Source organism: Musa acuminata, chromosome BXJ2-11 (genome assembly GCF_036884655.1).
Source record: "Musa acuminata AAA Group cultivar baxijiao chromosome BXJ2-11, Cavendish_Baxijiao_AAA, whole genome shotgun sequence".
Lineage (NCBI taxonomy): Eukaryota > Viridiplantae > Streptophyta > Magnoliopsida > Zingiberales > Musaceae > Musa > Musa acuminata.
Genome location: NC_088348.1, coordinates 29,422,273 through 29,439,080, shown reverse-complemented (window position 1 = coordinate 29,439,080; position 16,808 = coordinate 29,422,273). Strand labels below are relative to the sequence as shown.

Below are 16,808 nucleotides of genomic sequence, written 5' to 3'. Positions count from 1 at the left end.
ACCAGTCTAACTATGAATATATATTTCTTGTATATATGTGAGTCAAATGTATATTTCTTTTTCATGCATTTGTTTGGATAAGTAACCCTTTAAAACAAAAATAAAATGTTTAAATTAACTAATCTTATTAGTAGAATCTACTCCAATTATTTTCTCGAGAACGTCTCCTTTCCTGTTTCTTAAGTGATTATCCCAGCTTATACCTGCATAATAAGTGGAGGAAGCAATGGTCGAAGTGGTAGGGCCCACAAGATCATCGTCTATTGCTCTAGTAATATGACAGGTAGCTCTTCCGGGTGCGATGCAGCAAGTAGAGAAGTATTTCTTCATTTAATGAGCATAAGCCCGTGGGTGCGAGTCTGAGAAGACTCTCCTCGCGTCCGCCGCGGCTCCTCTCCACGCTGTGGTCGTCGTCACCACCGTCGACAAGCGGCTCCGCCGTCTCCGAGCCTCGTACAGGCCTTCGTCTTGCCCACTGTTCGATATCCCCCATGGCGGCGATCTATAGTCTCTTCATCATCAACAAATCCGGCGGTCTCATCTTCTACAAGGTCGGTCGGTGGGAGCCCTAAAATCCCTCAAGCCGCTTTTGTGTTCAGTGTGCTTTTTGATTCGATCCTTATAAAGATTTCTTGATTCTTGGCCGGGCTTCCGTTGGTAGGATTACGGATCGGCGGGGCGGATGGACACGAATGACAGCCTGCGGTTGGCGAGCTTGTGGCACTCGATGCACGCCATCTCGCAGCAGCTGTCGCCCACCACCGGTTGCGCCGGCATTGAACTCCTACAAGCTCACACCTTTGATCTCCACTGCTTCCAGTCCCTCACTGGTACTAACCCTAATCGGATCTGTCGTTATGCCTTTGAGATACTTCTGTACTACGTTTTGTGCTATTCATCTTTTGTGAATTTTGATTTGTGATGAATGAGAAAGGACTTGTGGATGTGATTGCGAGTTTTGTTTAAGGCTAACACTTTGATTTAGACGATTAATTTTGAATTGCGTAAGGAGTAGCAACATTTTGTTATTGTTTTTGTGTTTTTTTTTAAGAATTTGATATGAAGCATAAATTTTGTAGTCATACTTTAGTGCGTTGGATGTAGCAACATATGATGCGATTTTGTTGAAGCAAATGGTATATTCCTGGGAAAGGGAAGAAAGCACAGGATCAGATGATGTGCATGAGAATCAAATGGTATTACTGGGAAAATGAGGGTGGGTTGAGGAAAAGAGAACAAAGTGCAGGATCAGAAGATGTGTATGAGGTGCCCTGAACTTTTAGTTACAGATATTTCAATGATGGGAAGCTGAATTATTTTGGATCTTGAAATATGATTTCTTTAGTAGATTGAGATGAGTTGGACCATACGATTTCTGATTGTGTTAATCATGATTTTCTTTCTTATTCTGAGCAAGAAAGTATTATGGATTTGATGCACATAACTTTTTATATTAGTAAACTTTTGATTTTATCAAGAACTTTGTATCGCAAGAATATGTATCCAACTTGATCTGTGAATGAACGACTGATTGGCTTGAAGGTGCCTTTTTAAGGTGTTTGGAAGCTGTAGTCCTGACAAATAGTTACTGCAAATAAAGCTTATGCGTAGTTTTACAAATACGTGGTTGTCTTTAGAAACTAGAGCAACAGGATGTAGTGTCCCACTTATTAAGGTTCAGTAACATGAATCTTTTCTTGTCATTTAACTCTGTTATGATACAATTGGTCTAATTAAGATCAATCACATCATTTTGTATGGTTTCTAATAACTTTTCTTTGGTCTTTTGATATAATTGGTTTCACTTCACCCAACTAGTGCATTTTCTGTTGACTTTGATCTCACCAATCTGACCTGATCAGTCCTAATCTGATTTTTCAAGTGTGAAATATTAATTATAATCAAAGAGACAGAATGATTCTACAAGTTCCTGATGTCCCTTACATTCTAAAACAATATCTTCATCAATCTGTTCTTATTGAATAATAGATTCAAAATTCCTAAACTACTTGGAACTTTTCATCCAAGAATTTTAAACATACTCTACTCTTGTTGTATCGTCGAAGTTGCATTTCATAAACTCAGTTTTACTTCTACTTGGTCTATAACTTATAAATTCCAGTGTCTTTCTCTGTGACCAAACTTCAGAAGAAGAATCTTGATGAAACTCAGTTTAATTAGAAAAATATCATCAGAAAATATGTACCAAGAAAACCAGGTACCATCGTGACTGTGACAAATATACTGTTGGATTTCAGAGAACACCTGAAGTTTAATGAAACACTGAAAACTTTACAAGTTTTCCCCACTGTTCTTTATAAGTTTTCCTAAAAAGCAAATCCTGTCATGGCTGCTATATCTTTTAGTCTGTCTTTGTCAATTTTATGGTATTTATACTGCAAGAGGATTGTGAAAAAAAGGAACAGAAAGTTCAGGGAGAAAAATATTGCATAATCTACTGGTGTGTCAAATTTCAAATGATTCAATCTCATAGGTCAAATGCATAAATCTAGTGTTTCTGGGCTTTTTTTTTTTCATTATCTGACTGTTAAGATGGTATATCCTTTTAGCCTAGTGTTAGACTTCTATTAGCCGAAAAATGCTTTGGCTGTTGATGGCTCATTAAAACAGCATGCTACATAGGATTTATTAAGCTGTGATCCGGGCAGAAACAAGAAGTGCTAGTACTGAAGTTTGTGTTCTATTTTAGTTTACTTTTTGTGTTCATGTCTGTACGTTGTTTTCATTGCCATGAATCACTGAGGTATGCTTGTGTTCATGTCTGTACGTTGTTTTCAATTTGCTTTTGACATACAAATATAGGTTGCAAATCTGAATGACTGGATCATTCGCAACCTGTCTCAAAGTTACATTCTGGTTGCTTAATATGTGTATTTGTCAAGGATAATCCACACAACTTTCTTGTACTTTGGCATTATTTCATGACACCAAGCTAACATTGTTATCTTTAGTATGATATGTTCTCATTCATTTGAATTCCACACTGCATTAATATCTGTACATTTTTTAATTTTTTTCCCCCAAAATTCTATTCCAGGAACAAAGTTTTTTGTTGTCTGCGAGCCTGGCACATTGCATATGGAAGCTTTGCTGAAAGTGATCTATGAGTTATACACAGATTATGTTCTGAAGAACCCATTCTATGAGATGGAGATGCCGATTCGGTGTGAACTTTTTGATCTCAACCTCTCTCAAGTGATCCAAAAAGACCGTGTTGCCTTGTTAGGGAGATGAACAGTATTCCCGACTATAATTATGTAGTTTTCTTCTTCTTCTTCTTCTTCTTTTGTGTGTGGGTTTGTTTCATTAAACAAGACTACAAGTTACTTCCTATGGAATATTGTATTGCCAAACTATTTGAGTTTTCTCTCCTTAAGTAAAAGGTAAGTTCTATTTGTGTGTTTTTTTGTGTGTTGGAAATATTTTCAAGATATTGCATCCTGTGATTAGCCATTCATCTGGGAAAACCAGAGAACACATAGGAAGGTGAACAGAAATAACATGGTTGGAGAAATAAATTGAATACAATGATAAATTGAGTACAAAAACAAGTAAAAGATGTGGCCACAGAAGATGATTAAGTGGAATTTGACTAGGCAACTAATTCTACAAACTATGAGGAAATGAGATGGTGTCAAAGGTCACAGACATGGAAGAAACTGTGAGATAGGAGTAATGGTGGAATGAGATTGCACAAAGGTTGAAGGATGAGCACAAATACCACATGTTGATCAAGAATAACATCTGAACTTTCTGTTTTGTTCATCTTGTTGGTATTTTTTTTCTAGTGGATGGGAATATCATGAACAAATTTCTGTAGAAGTATGATTTTGCAACAAATTAATTCTGTATGAGCAAAAACCCAATCCATTACTTTTAGTCACCATCTTTCGCAAGCTCACGAAGGATAGCTCAATTGGAAGTGGATCTGTCACAAGCAAAGCTTGTCGTCCCTCTGCATCTAATCCCATCTTCCTCCCACCATCACAGAGCCCCACTATCAAACACCTGACGCTCCCCGCGCGGGGGACAATGCCTGCCTGTCAGCTTCGCGTTCGAGGTCCGCAATTCCTTCTTGAACTCATCTGTATATGTCGTACATCACGACCTCAGCTGTGAGGTTCCTCCTCTTCGTCCGCAATTCCTTGCAGCATCGGTACTCCATGTCGAGCACACCAACTTCCTCGCAATGTCGTACCTCTTATTCTTCAATCTCACGTTGCTGTCCAAGTCGTCATTCCTACCGAATTCCCAATAAGGACATTGTAAGAAACAGACCTTAGGCCGGTCTCTGTAACGAGCATTTCATCGAACCAGTGGCGTGCAGCCGAATCCTTGCTTCTCGCAGCAATTTTGGAGGACGATGTTGGCTGAAGACGGCGTTGGGTCAAGCCGAAGCCGAGAAAGCTCCTGGCCCGGCCGAGACAACGGTTGCCAGCGATCGCAGCGAGCAGGGACTTGAGGGATTGGAGGGAAGAGGCTTGGCAGAGTGTTCAAAGCCGCTTCGCTGCAGGGGCGCCTTGGCGAGGCGGTAGAGGAGCGAGGAGTAGGCGGGGTAGCAGAGGTGGTCGGGGGTCGTCGTCCTGGAGACGGCGGAGGACAACGGCGTGGGCGGTGGATTAAGCCCCATCAGGAGAGGAATCGCTAAACGAACCCACGTGGGCTTCTCGGGTTCGCGAATCTCCAAGCGCGTTGTAGCATATCGTCACTAAATTGGAGGGCATTTTGTGGGGATATATTTATTTGCCGGCGTGTGGATGAGTTCGGGACTAAGCAGAGTTGAATGCGTCCGGTGGTCCTCAATTCTCCTATATATACCTTCTTATGTTACTCTATCATTGAAGAGAAATAGCAAGAGGAGCTGAAGGAAATCAAAGTGCTTGGAATTCTGGTTTGCTTCTTATTGTACTTGAGGTCAGTATAGTATTCCCTGATTGGTGCTACGTTTCTGTATGTTTGATTTTATAACTAGCACGTTTATTGCTCGATGAAATGCTCATTGGAACATTAGTTTGATAAACCCTTTGGTTGACGGTTCTGGATGGTAGTGGTGGTGCTGATTCTTGGAACGGATCTAAAAGGGTGGAAAACTGCAAGTCATTTGTATATAGTTCATCATCTTAGCTGTGCCATTTGTGGTCCAAGAGACACGTAGGCAGGGTTTGATATGTTGCACTTTTTTAACGAGGAAGTGTCATTATTCGGTCAGGCACGGCTAGGCTTGGATAGTGGAAGGAAATTGTTTGATGAAATGTGTGTGAGAGAAACTTTCAATGAACTGGCCTGTTTTTTTCTTGACACATGGCTATCAATACTTATAAGATGCAGAAAACCCATTGATACTGTTTTAACCTCTGATATATTTTGTAGTATGCTTTGGGCAACATCGTCTGTCGATCAATTTTGCTATTTGCACTTTTCTTCTCTTACATATGAACACTGGTTCCATTTAGTACTAATACATAAGTTCTGACGTTCCATTTCTTGGCAAGCGAATTTGACTTCCTTGCCTTCACTTACAACTATAACTTGTTTGTTGTTTGAGAGGCATTTCACTTATCTATAAACTAACTCATGTTAAGATTTATCATATTATTCTTGGCTTGAAATTGCAAACTAAACTTTTGTTCAGGAACCATCTTGACTTTTCAGATTTCTGTATAGTTAAACTTAAACCTACTATTTTCGTTCATCATTTGACATGATTGAAGTCTGGATTACTAGTTGGTATCTAATTAGTATGATCCACTGAAGGGAATGAATATTTTTAGCTCTGCAAGAGAGACACCAAAATTCTGGTGCATTAATGACTTTTAGGTCTCGCTGTGCATATTCAAAGTAAAATGAAGGTTGTCAGTCTAAAAAGTCTATCACAAATCTCAAAGAAGTTTATTCTGCTCAAGTCAATCTACTCAATCCTTAGATATTTTCTAGTGAAAGTGCTAGCACTATAGATGTTTTTTTTGGCTTGCGTTTGAAAACCTTTTCCTAGTTTGCTGATTAGAGAGCGAAACAATATCTTAAAAACATCATTGTGAAGTGGACACGCGGTCTCAAATGATGTTTGATTTTGTATGAATTGCTTTGTTCATGGTATTCCTGCTTTTTGTCAGCATTGTTATAATTTATACATTATCCTAAAGAACACCTCTTTAGATTTGATTCTTGCACATTACGTTGGCTAAGGTTGCTGTTATGCTCTGGATTCAGTCCAAGTTAACAATTATTTTTTCTTATCCTGTGAGAAATAATCATGAACAGGTTTAATGGTAAAAAATGAGTTGGTTCTCTTTGTTGATCTAAGTTTATATAAGTGTGTAAACTGCATCGCTTGCTATTTTTAGTTAGTGAAAAAAAGTTTCTTATCTTTGCCCTGTGAATATAATTTGACTTGTTCTGTTGTCATTTTCTGTAAGACTTCTCTCTTAGCTTCCTTTTATGACAATTTTACTTTTGTGTAAAATTTAGGAAGTGTTATTATTGACAAAAATTGAAATATTTACAGATCACTCAAGTAATTCTTTTTCAACATAATGCCTTGTCTTTCTCCATTTCTGTTATCCAATGCCCAATGGCCGAGTGTCCTAGCCACTGTATCCAACAAAACATTTTGCAAACTTCCTTGCATACATGTCTCTAATTGGCATATGAGAGAGCATCAAAGGAAATCACATGCTTCAACATTTATCCAATCATCAGCAACTGTCCATGGATGTGAATTTGATGAGTCTGATGAGAAAGAAGAAATAAAGCTTAAATGGATGAATGTAGGACCTGATTTAACGGATGACCAGAAGAAGGCTATTTCTCAACTTCCTTTAAAGATGTCCAACCGCTGCAAGGCCCTTATGAAGCGTCTAATCTGCTTTTCTCCAGATGCTGATGATTTGTCTCTCCTCTTGGCTGCTTGGGTGAAGGTCATGAAACCCAGAAGAGCTGATTGGTTGGCAATCTTGAAAGAAATTAAGAGGATGGAAAACCCTCTCCTTTTTGAGGTTCAGTGAGTTATATCTTACCTGTTTCAATTCATCAATGTATCATTTGTATTGTATCCCTTTTTTAATCTTATGTTCTTTTAACTTTTATGGTGAAAGCTGTCATAATTTCTTCAACGAGTTATATCTTACCTGTTTCAATTCATCTACGTATCATTTGTATTTTAACACTTTTTGAATCTTAAGTTCTTTGAACTTTTAAAGTGAAAGTTGTCATACTTTGTTCAGGATTTGAACTGTTTAATCTTTGCCAATGACATCTTCATGCTATGAAATTAACCATTTCTCTTCATCATGGATTGACCGCTAGCCTGGTTTATTGCATCTAGTTTCAACAACTTTTTCATACTCTATTATGCAAAGTATAAGATTTAGATTTCCTTCTGCCTTCCAATTTCATAAAGTTGTTTGCTAAATCTTTAGCAAAGGATTTTATATTCATACAGTTAACATGTGTGATATACATTCATAATTAGGTGCATCATTGCTTTGGTTTTAATTGTCATTCAGTTGAGTGACATTGGACTTTAGTAAGATCCACCGTTTTGGGAACTGCATCTGTTTCCTGATGAATTTTCTTGAGATACAGTGTAAGAAGAAAAAATGTACTGAGCATCATGCTAGATCAGGCAATATTCAGATCTACTTTTTTTCAGTGTCAACTGCAAATTAATATTTATGTTAGGAATCATCCCGAGTTTTCCTGACATGAATTTTACCTGGTACAGGATCTACCAATTTACCACCTTCAAAACATGACCTCTTTTGTATAGAACATCCAGCCTAGTTTGTTATAAACTTGTTTTCTGATGTAAGATCACTTGCAAATGTTCGATAAGGTCCTTCTATAAAAAAAAGCCAAGAACTAAGAAGGGAACAATATAAAGCTTGCAGACTTTGTCGCAACTATTTGAAATTTTATTGAAAATATGCAATATGTGAATGATGTAATAATTTTAGAGGCAATTAGTACGAGTTCAATTTCCCTAATTAGGGGCTAGTAGGTGAGTTGCCAATGAAGTTAAGTACTGCTCAATCCCTATTATCATAGAGGACTCTTATAGGATCTCCCTAGTCTAAATTTGGAATTTGAATAATCATTTGTGAAGTATTTGTCTTTCATGGTCAATATGGATTAGCCATAACTACCCTATTTTTAGTTTTTAGTTCCTTATTTTAAGTGATTGTACCTATAGCTCATGTATCTTATTTTGACTAAGAAGTAAACAGCAAGTCTAACATGAAAAGAAAAAAGAAAAAAAAAGAATAGTTCGGCTAGATGAATCCATAAATGATACTCCTCTATCAAAACTTTGAAAAAAAAAAATCAATGTTAACGTGGAATGTAGTAGTCAGTCAAAACTCCCTGCACACTGTGGATTACACGAAATAACTTACTAGTGAAACAATTGGTTCCAAAATATTAGGGACGCTATTTCTGGTTTCTTGGTTATCCTAGAAATTATTTAGGATAAGCTCGTGTTGTGTGTTAACTTTGGTTCATGGATTATACTGGCGAATAGATATGTAACCAATTTTTTATTGTGTTTTGTGGTGTTCTGCACAAAATCTTTCCAGATGGCAAAAGAAATGAGTAGTGTATTCCAGAGATACCTCGCTTCTTTCATTGTAGTCTCTTTGTGATGGAACCGGCCATTAACTATAATTTCACTAATCTGCCAATTGCATCATGTTAGGTAATGGAATATGCACTGCTCGAAAATTCTTTTGAAGCTAATGTCCGCGACTACACCAAATTGATTGACCTCTATGCAAAGCAAAATCTCTTGGAAAATGCTGAAAACTCATTTCAGGCCATGATAAAAAGAGGATTCCCTTGCGATCAAGTTACACTTACTGTCCTCATTCACATGTACAGCAAGGCTGGACATCTCGATCGTGCCAAGGAAGCATTTGAAGAGATCAAGCTGCTCGGTTTGCCTCTTGACAAAAGAGCTTATGGCTCAATGTTGATGGCCTATATCAGGGCTGAAATGCTAGAGCATGCAGAGAGATTAATGAAGGAAATGGAGGAACAAGAATTTTATGCCGGCAAGGAAGTCTACAAGGCATTGCTTAGAGCTTATTCCACCAATGGCAATGCAGATGGAGCTCAAAGAGTTTTCAACTCCATACAATTTGCTGGAATAGTTCCTGACATCAGGCTCTGTGCTCTTCTTATCAATGCTTACTGCATGGCTGGTCAGAGCAGCAAAGCACACAGCGTATTGGAGAATATGAGGATTGCTGGTCTTGAACCAAGCGATAGATGTATTGCCCTGATGCTGGGAGCTTACGAAAGAGAGAACAATCTCGATGCAGCGCTCTCTTTTTTGATAGAACTGGAGCATAATGGTGTTCTGATTGCTGACGAAGCCTCACAAGTCTTGGTTGGGTGGTTTAGAAGGCTTGGAGTGGTGGGTGAAGTGCAGCAAGTTCTAAGAGAATTTGTTGTCGAGGGAGCTGGAAGTTTCACTCCTTATAATGCTTGTAAAACAAAGTGATATGACACACGACAAAATCTTTTTCACATGTAATGTTTGATGCCACTGCATGATGTTCTTCAGATATCAGTAAACGTTATGTTCATCACATTTAGCAGTCCCCGACAAAGCCTCTTTATCTGTCTATAGTTGCATTCAGATGTAATGTTCTAAGAGAATTTGCTGTCAGGGAAGGTGGGAGTTTGATTCCTTGTAATGCTTGTATAACAAAGTGCTATGACACCACACAATCTTTTGCAGATGTAATGTTTTATGCGACTGCATGAGGTTCTGCAGAATTATCATTACAAGTTACGTTCATTCTGCAGTCCCTAACAAAACCTCTGTATCTGTTTGTAGTTTCATTCCGGTACAGTGTTCTAAGGAAGGTGGAAGTTTGACTCGAGGAAAGAGAGAATCTTTTATAGATATACCAGAGAAATTTGGTTCTCACGTGTCATCAGGATTAATTATAAATTATTTATTGTAATTAGTTATCTTTAACATTTTCAATCAAAAATTCCTATTGATGAATGCATATAATTAATAAAAAATATATAAAATATTTTGTCTTAAAAATGTATTGTGTAGATGTAAGAAAGAATGTACAAAAATATTAAGTTAATATAAAATTCAAAGATAAATTTTTCAGAAAAAGAGAGCACTAATTCTTTAAAATGCATAATTCAGGGAAAGCCAAAACCCAATTTATGGCAAAATTTCCAAATTATAATTAGATAAAATAATTAAATTAATATAAATATTACAGAAAGAAATAATAAAAAAGAATATATATATATATATATATATTACTATAAATAATAAAATATTTAAATATTCTTTGATCCAACAAAGGGCCAATGCTGAAAATTCTAGAATATAACAAGAAGAGGACGGTTCTCTTAGTGATTGTCTCGAACGGGCCAATTCCGAAGCATCCAGCCGCGAGCCATGGAGGACGACGCCCCCCGAACCCTAAACCCCGCCCCTCCTCCGCCCGACCACGCCCCTGCGCCACCGGTCCCTGCCGCCCTCGGCCCGCCCCCACCTATCGCTCCCATCCCGGTTCCTCCCGTACTCCGCGCCTCCGTCGGATCCGACTCCGACCGCGAGGGCTCCATCCCCCGCCCCTCGGCCGACGACTACGAGGTCTCCGAGGAGAGCCGCCTGGCCCGGGAGCGCCAGGAGAAGCTCGTCCAGGAGCTCCTAATGAAGCGCCGCGCCTACGCCATGGCCGTCCCCACGAACGACTCCGCCGTTCGCGCCCGACTCCGTCGCCTCGGCGAGCCCGTTACCCTCTTTGGCGAGCGCGAGATGGAGCGCCGCGACCGGCTCCGGTCCATCATGGTCCGCCTTGACTCCGAGGGCCAGCTGGAGCGCCTCCTCAAGGCCCACGAGGACGAGCAGGCTGCAGTGACGACCGCCGGAGCTGCCGCCGAGGATGAGGGACCGCATCAGTACCCCTTCTACACGGAAGGATCGAAAGAGCTTTTTGAGACAAGGGTGGAGATAGCCAAGTGGTCGGTCGCTAGGGCGAAGGCTAGGCTCGAGAGGGCGAGGAGGAGGAGGGACGACCCTGACGAGGATGAAGAGGCTGAGGCCGAGTTTGTAGTGAATCAGGCAGGCGGGTTAGTCCTTGAATGCAGTGAGATCGGGGATGACCGGCCGCTTTCCGGGTGTTCCTTCTCTCATGATGGCACGATGCTCGCCACGAGGTACCATTTAATCTTTTACATAGAACCTTTTCTTTTCTCTTGGGTTACTGAGGGTTAGTCATCTCTATCTTTTACTGGGGCACTGGGAAATTTGTTGGCTTCTTGTTCTATTTCTTGAGTTTGTTTAGAGTGCTAGCTAGCCTCTGAACGGATAAATTTGACAGTATGGCTCTCATGTCTTAGTGTCTGTAGTTCTTCGGCATTCATATTGAACTTACAAGTTACTTTTTGATCAACTTCTCGTTGATGTCCTGTAGTTCTTTTGTCTCCTCATCGAATCAAAGAACATATTCACCAACCTTTGGTAGATGTAGATGCAATGGCACAAATGCTACTAGAGGATGTAGAGCTCCTCCTTGTTGAGAAAGCTATTTATCTCAAGGCTTTAACGATCACAACCCCTGTTGGTCCTTGTCTATTAAGTTATGACCCTCCTATCGGGTATTCTCTGATTCAAGGAGAATTGATCTGAAATGATCAATACCAACACATTGCCTTTAGAGTTTAGCAATATGTCATGTATGTAATATCTAAAGACTTCTTTTGGCTTTCTGCTGAAATTCAACATGTTAGATTGGTTCTTGACTGGGGGTGGACCATCAGGCCTGAAAATAAAGATGAAAAATTTACCAGAACTTCTTCTTAAAACATGCTGATGGGCTAACATCTTCGGTTTATAGCATATAAATGACAATCAAATCCAATGTAGCACGATATAGAGCTGTAATCAGTTAGCTGGAATAGTGTCAGATGACAGCTGACTTCTTTCACTTTAGGTGCTAAAATGTTATTTTCTGTACGTTACTTTTGACTTTGCAATTCCAAATAGGATAGAAGCTTAGTTTCTCCAGCTGTTTCAAGCTTCAAAGAAGGGTTTTTAGTGATGAAGAAAAATAAGAAGGGAAAAGAGAAAAATGATGCCCAGAAACAATGATTTTTTTTTTTTTCACTGAACATGTAGGTGTACATCCATGCAGCCATATGTCCTTCTTTAACAGATTTAAGAAACTTTGTTTTTGTACTGTGTAGGACAGAGTATTAGTATCTATTGGTTAAACTTACCTAATTCATTCCGAAAATAGGAAAAATCTGATTTTCTGAAGCAACATATTGGAGCTCCTTTTGGCTTTCCTGATTTAAAGCAGTGTTTAAAATCCATTGCATAAGAACTCAGTCTTTTTTTTTTCCAAATAAAAGATCAAAATATATTACTGAAGCATGCAATTTCAGTCCAATTGGTTGCTGAAACCAGTGTCGCACTGAGATTTAAAAATCCTTTGCTGGTGCTTTCAAGTTTGTGATAGGTTTGATAGTCATGTGTAAGGGCTAGGCTTGGAAAATCTTTGGTCATGCCATATGTGGCATCAATGTGGACTGTAACATCAATAAGAAGCCATATATGTCAGTGCCCCTATGTTGCCAACATGAATTCCATGTACTAAAGATATGCACACCAGCAATCTCTCTTTATCCTTATATCCTTCTTATTTTTACATAGCATGTTGATATTCCAAAGTCTTTTTCTTTGTCTTAGTAGTCTTCATTATCTCTCCTTTCCCCTTGCAGTGGTCCTTGTTGAAGTGATGGTAGTCTTTGTTGTTAGAAAATTATATCGGAAGGTGTTTTAGAGACTATAGTTTTAAACAGATGAGACTGTATAGGTTGATTACAAGTCTTTTATAAAGTCTCTGAAGAAAATTTTCCACATTAACAAGGAGTTGCTTCATTTATGCTGCTGTTGAAGATGTTAGTGCTGTTAATGAAAATACCTGTTCCTAGATCTGCCTACTGATGTGAATTTTAGAATAAAAGCATAGATTTAATATTTTTCTGTTTGTTCTCTCAGTGCTTTTAGTGGGGTTGCTAAATTATGGAGCATGCCTCAAGTAACGAAAGTTGCAACTTTAAAGGGTCACACGGAGCGTTTAACTGATGTGGCATTCTCTCCTGTTGATAACCATATTGTAACAGCCTCAGCTGATCATACTGCAAAATTATGGAACACTGATGGGTCTCTTTTACGGTCATTTGATGGACACCTAGATCGTCTTGCTCGTGTTGCATTTCATCCATCAGGAAAATACATAGGAACTGCTAGCTTTGATAAGACATGGAGATTGTGGGATATTAATACTGGGATGGAGTTATTACTTCAAGAGGGGCATAGTAGGAGCATATATGGGATTTGTTTCCATCCTGACGGATCTTTAGCAGCATCATCTGGTCTTGATGCACTCGCTCGTGTATGGGATCTTCGTACTGGAAGAAGCATTCTTGCCTTTGAAGGCCATGTTAAGCCAGTAAGTAACAGGCACTTCAACTAGAAAACTGTTGTATTCTTCTGATACTCCTTTCTCATCATTGATGATCTGCATGCATGTTCATTTAAGGTTCATAATGTGATCATTTTCTTTTTGCATTTTCATACTGTTGTAACTTGTAAGTATCTAATGTTTAGGGTCACGTAACAGGTTCTTGGACTTAGCTTTTCTCCTAATGGGTATCGCTTAGCCACTGGTAGCGAGGATAATACGTGCCGTATATGGGATTTGAGAAAAAGAAAGAGTTTGTATACAATACCAGCTCATTCGCACCTCATTTCACAAGTAAAATTTGAACCCCAGGAAGGCTTTTTTCTGGCTACTGCTTCATATGACACTAAAGCAATGGTATGTTTCTCGTAGTAAATGAAACATTTTGTGGACATATCTTTTGCTTCTTTGTCTGAGTGGGGTTTCTGATTGGTATTAGGTTTGGTCGGCTCAAGATTTCAAGCCTATCAAAACTTTGTCTGGACATGAAGCTAAGATCACGAGTTTGGATATAACAAGAGGTTAGTAGCAATACTTCTATTCAAGGTTTCTAACAATCCATTATAAGACAATACCATACTAGTTCAATCCCCTATTGGTATATTGGTGTACCAATCATACCCATAAGCATCAGCATGTAAAGCAATTTTCTGTGTATCTTTTTGGTGTATGGCAGTGTATCTTGTCAACCTACATATGCCAATCCAGTATTGTTTAAAACTTTGCTCTGCTTATATTGAAAAATTCACCGAAGTAATTTTAAAGAATTTGGTTGTATATGCTTTTACCCTGGGGTGGTATCTTTTTGTTCTTGCGCCTTTTCTTGCTTTTAGCAAATTATCTTGTCTCTACCTTATTGACTTCGTTTAATGCTAGAGAAATTTTGATAGTGCACCTTGGGTTGCATGAGCCTAAATCATGTTCCTACCAGAAATCTAGCATTATAGATGTTTTTGTGAAAGTTTTGGTATGCTGGGTATTTGGTGCCAACTAGAGAGGACTGATATCAGGCTGGTAGTTGATTGTTAAACTGTGTTGTGCCTTTGATGGAGTCCTCTTTCTGTGCTCCATCGGCAACCCCAACCCATATAATTCAGTAAAGGCATGGATGATAATGATGGTGATTGACCATATAAGCCTTCACAAAGCCTCATGGTGTGGGAACACATTGTGAAAGGACTATTTGATTTAAGAAAATAGAACTGGTTTTACTGTATTTATATCCAGTCGTCTGGTAATTTGTCTTTTCATTTCTATTACCTCTTGTTGCATTCTTATAGATCTCACAGCTCCAGAACAGGAGCTTCCTTTTTCCAAACCATGCCCAAAATTTACTGGTAATTATGATTTGAAATGGAAATCTTTTTATGATATTGGTTTGTTTCTCAGATGGGCAGCAGATAGCAACTGTCTCACACGACCGCACCATCAAGATATGGACGAGTAGAAGCAATGGAAAGGAGAATGACATGGACTTGGATTAATGTTGTTCAAATCAAGGTGGCTTCTTTATGGCCTCTTTTAATTCTTGTCTGAAACACTGGTTGACTTTGTCATTGCCTGGTGGATGAGTGATGACGTCGTTCCCGTTGACCAAAATCTGCTGTCATGTATTAAGATTAATGTTCCAAATCTATCTGGCCTTCTGGGTGTTTTTTGGCACATCGAACAAGACTGCTGATCAGAAGTACCGAGGAAACTTCATCTGAGCCTTTGGATGTATAAATCATACACTGTGGTGTCTGTCAAATTGCAGTTTCAGGTGTCGTTAATGGAATGCTAGAAAAACATGGTAGGGGTTCATTCAAGTAAACCCTAATGGAAGGTGTTTGAGCAATTGAACCTTTTTGAGTATGTATCTGATGAACCTCATATCTTTTTGAGCAACGCAACTTCAATGGTGAAAGGAGGTTCCATATTTATTTCAAGTTGACTATAATATTTCACCAAATATCATTTACTGGTCATTATATTTTTATATTATCACAACCAAATGTGTGAAAATAAGATTCATTATTTGAGATAAGAATGTAGGTATGCTGAATTGGTCTGTAAGTGTATTATTTATAATCATACATGAATGCTTTTGAGTATAACACACTAGAATTAGCGAAGCATATTCACAACTAAATTATGTTCTGTTGTGCTTACATTTATTCTGAATGAGTGTGTGAAAATAATGTCATTATACTTGTTTAAGCTCTTAAATGCAAATATGTACATCACTTAATTCTTTAAGTGATATTTAAATGGGTTAATTATACATTATCTTTATTTATTCTCAAGTTGTTAACTCTATTTGCGGAAGTTACCTAAGTGCTATCACATTTAGAAATGATCTTAAGAGTAGGGATAAAAAGATAATTTTATTATTATCATCATTCAAAATATATTAATTTCACATAAGAATAATTTTTGTGAAAGCTTTGTTATTTCTTTTTGGTTTTATCCTCTCTTCCAGTTTCGTTATCCTCTTCGACAGTCTATCCAACGGTAATATTGATAGCGTCTACTCATGTCGTCGTTGGGTGTAAACTATCCGAAAATGATAACGAAGCATGAGAAATGAGACTAAGATAAGATAACGAGGATGCTACATGTGTTAATAAGATAGGATAACGAGGATGCTAAATATAGCTAAACATGGGTTAATAAGAAAGGACAATAAGGATGCTAAATATAGCTAGGTTAATATATAATTAGCTCTATTTTAATAAGTAAAAATAAATTATATTAATTTCTAATTTTTTTAACATAGTGTAAATCGCATATGTATATGATAAATTCTTTGAAATAAGAAAGTAATAATCCAAAGTTGACAAACTTATCATCACAAGTCATGGGATGTATTTGTATGAGAAAAATATGACAATTACTCAAACCAATCTTAATACGTACTCGTGTAGCTATATTATCACTCAAAGACTTGGATCCAACATTTAATGCCAATAGCGATGTGATTAAGTATCGACAACTTCTTTCCAAATATATTATTCCATTTTATCATTATTTTATTATGTTATTATAAGCGTGCATGTCAAAATAGGTACATTTTAGAAATCAAAAATTACAATTTCTAGGTTGACAAATTCATCACTTATAGATCATCTATAAAATTCTTGAGTGATATTTTAATATAAATAATAATAAAATCATAAATCTTAATTATTTGGGCTTGATTTTATGAATCTCCTATTTATCCATCTTTTATCTTTCATCTTTATAATAAAAAATAATTATCTAATTAGAGATGGTCGATAATAGATTATCTTACATAATGGA

The 16,808-nt window shown here is 37.9% G+C and overlaps 3 protein-coding genes across 5 annotated transcripts; all 3 read left to right on the top strand.

Annotated features, from left to right (window-relative positions):
* The first annotated feature begins 351 nt into the window (after nucleotides 1-351).
* LOC103971949 (uncharacterized) lies at nucleotides 352-3,424 on the top strand. Its single transcript, XM_009386116.3, has 3 exons — nucleotides 352-551; nucleotides 662-830; nucleotides 3,059-3,424. Exons 1-3 carry the CDS (start codon nucleotides 492-494, stop codon nucleotides 3,253-3,255), a joined length of 426 nt encoding a protein of 141 aa, XP_009384391.1. The 5' UTR covers nucleotides 352-491; the 3' UTR covers nucleotides 3,256-3,424.
* Nucleotides 3,425-3,791: 367 nt separating this feature from the next.
* LOC103971948 (pentatricopeptide repeat-containing protein At1g01970) lies at nucleotides 3,792-9,820 on the top strand. Of its 3 annotated transcripts, none has more exons than XM_009386115.3 (3): nucleotides 3,792-4,935; nucleotides 6,527-7,016; nucleotides 8,714-9,820. In XM_009386115.3, the coding sequence occupies exons 2-3, from the start codon at nucleotides 6,555-6,557 to the stop codon at nucleotides 9,518-9,520; spliced, it is 1,269 nt and encodes a 422-aa protein (XP_009384390.2). In that variant the 5' UTR covers nucleotides 3,792-4,935; nucleotides 6,527-6,554; the 3' UTR covers nucleotides 9,521-9,820. The 3 variants fall into 3 exon arrangements, with proteins under 3 accessions (XP_009384390.2, XP_064989287.1, XP_064989288.1); XM_065133215.1 differs by having other exon boundaries at nucleotides 3,795-4,935; nucleotides 6,793-7,016; XM_065133216.1 differs by having other exon boundaries at nucleotides 3,796-4,935; nucleotides 6,898-7,016.
* Nucleotides 9,821-10,410: 590 nt separating this feature from the next.
* LOC135626702 (U4/U6 small nuclear ribonucleoprotein PRP4-like protein) lies at nucleotides 10,411-15,454 on the top strand. The gene is made up of 5 exons (XM_065132221.1): nucleotides 10,411-11,214; nucleotides 13,061-13,514; nucleotides 13,686-13,883; nucleotides 13,966-14,047; nucleotides 14,916-15,454. Exons 1-5 carry the CDS (start codon nucleotides 10,451-10,453, stop codon nucleotides 15,008-15,010), a joined length of 1,593 nt encoding a protein of 530 aa, XP_064988293.1. The 5' UTR covers nucleotides 10,411-10,450; the 3' UTR covers nucleotides 15,011-15,454.
* The last annotated feature ends 1,354 nt before the right edge of the window (nucleotides 15,455-16,808 follow it).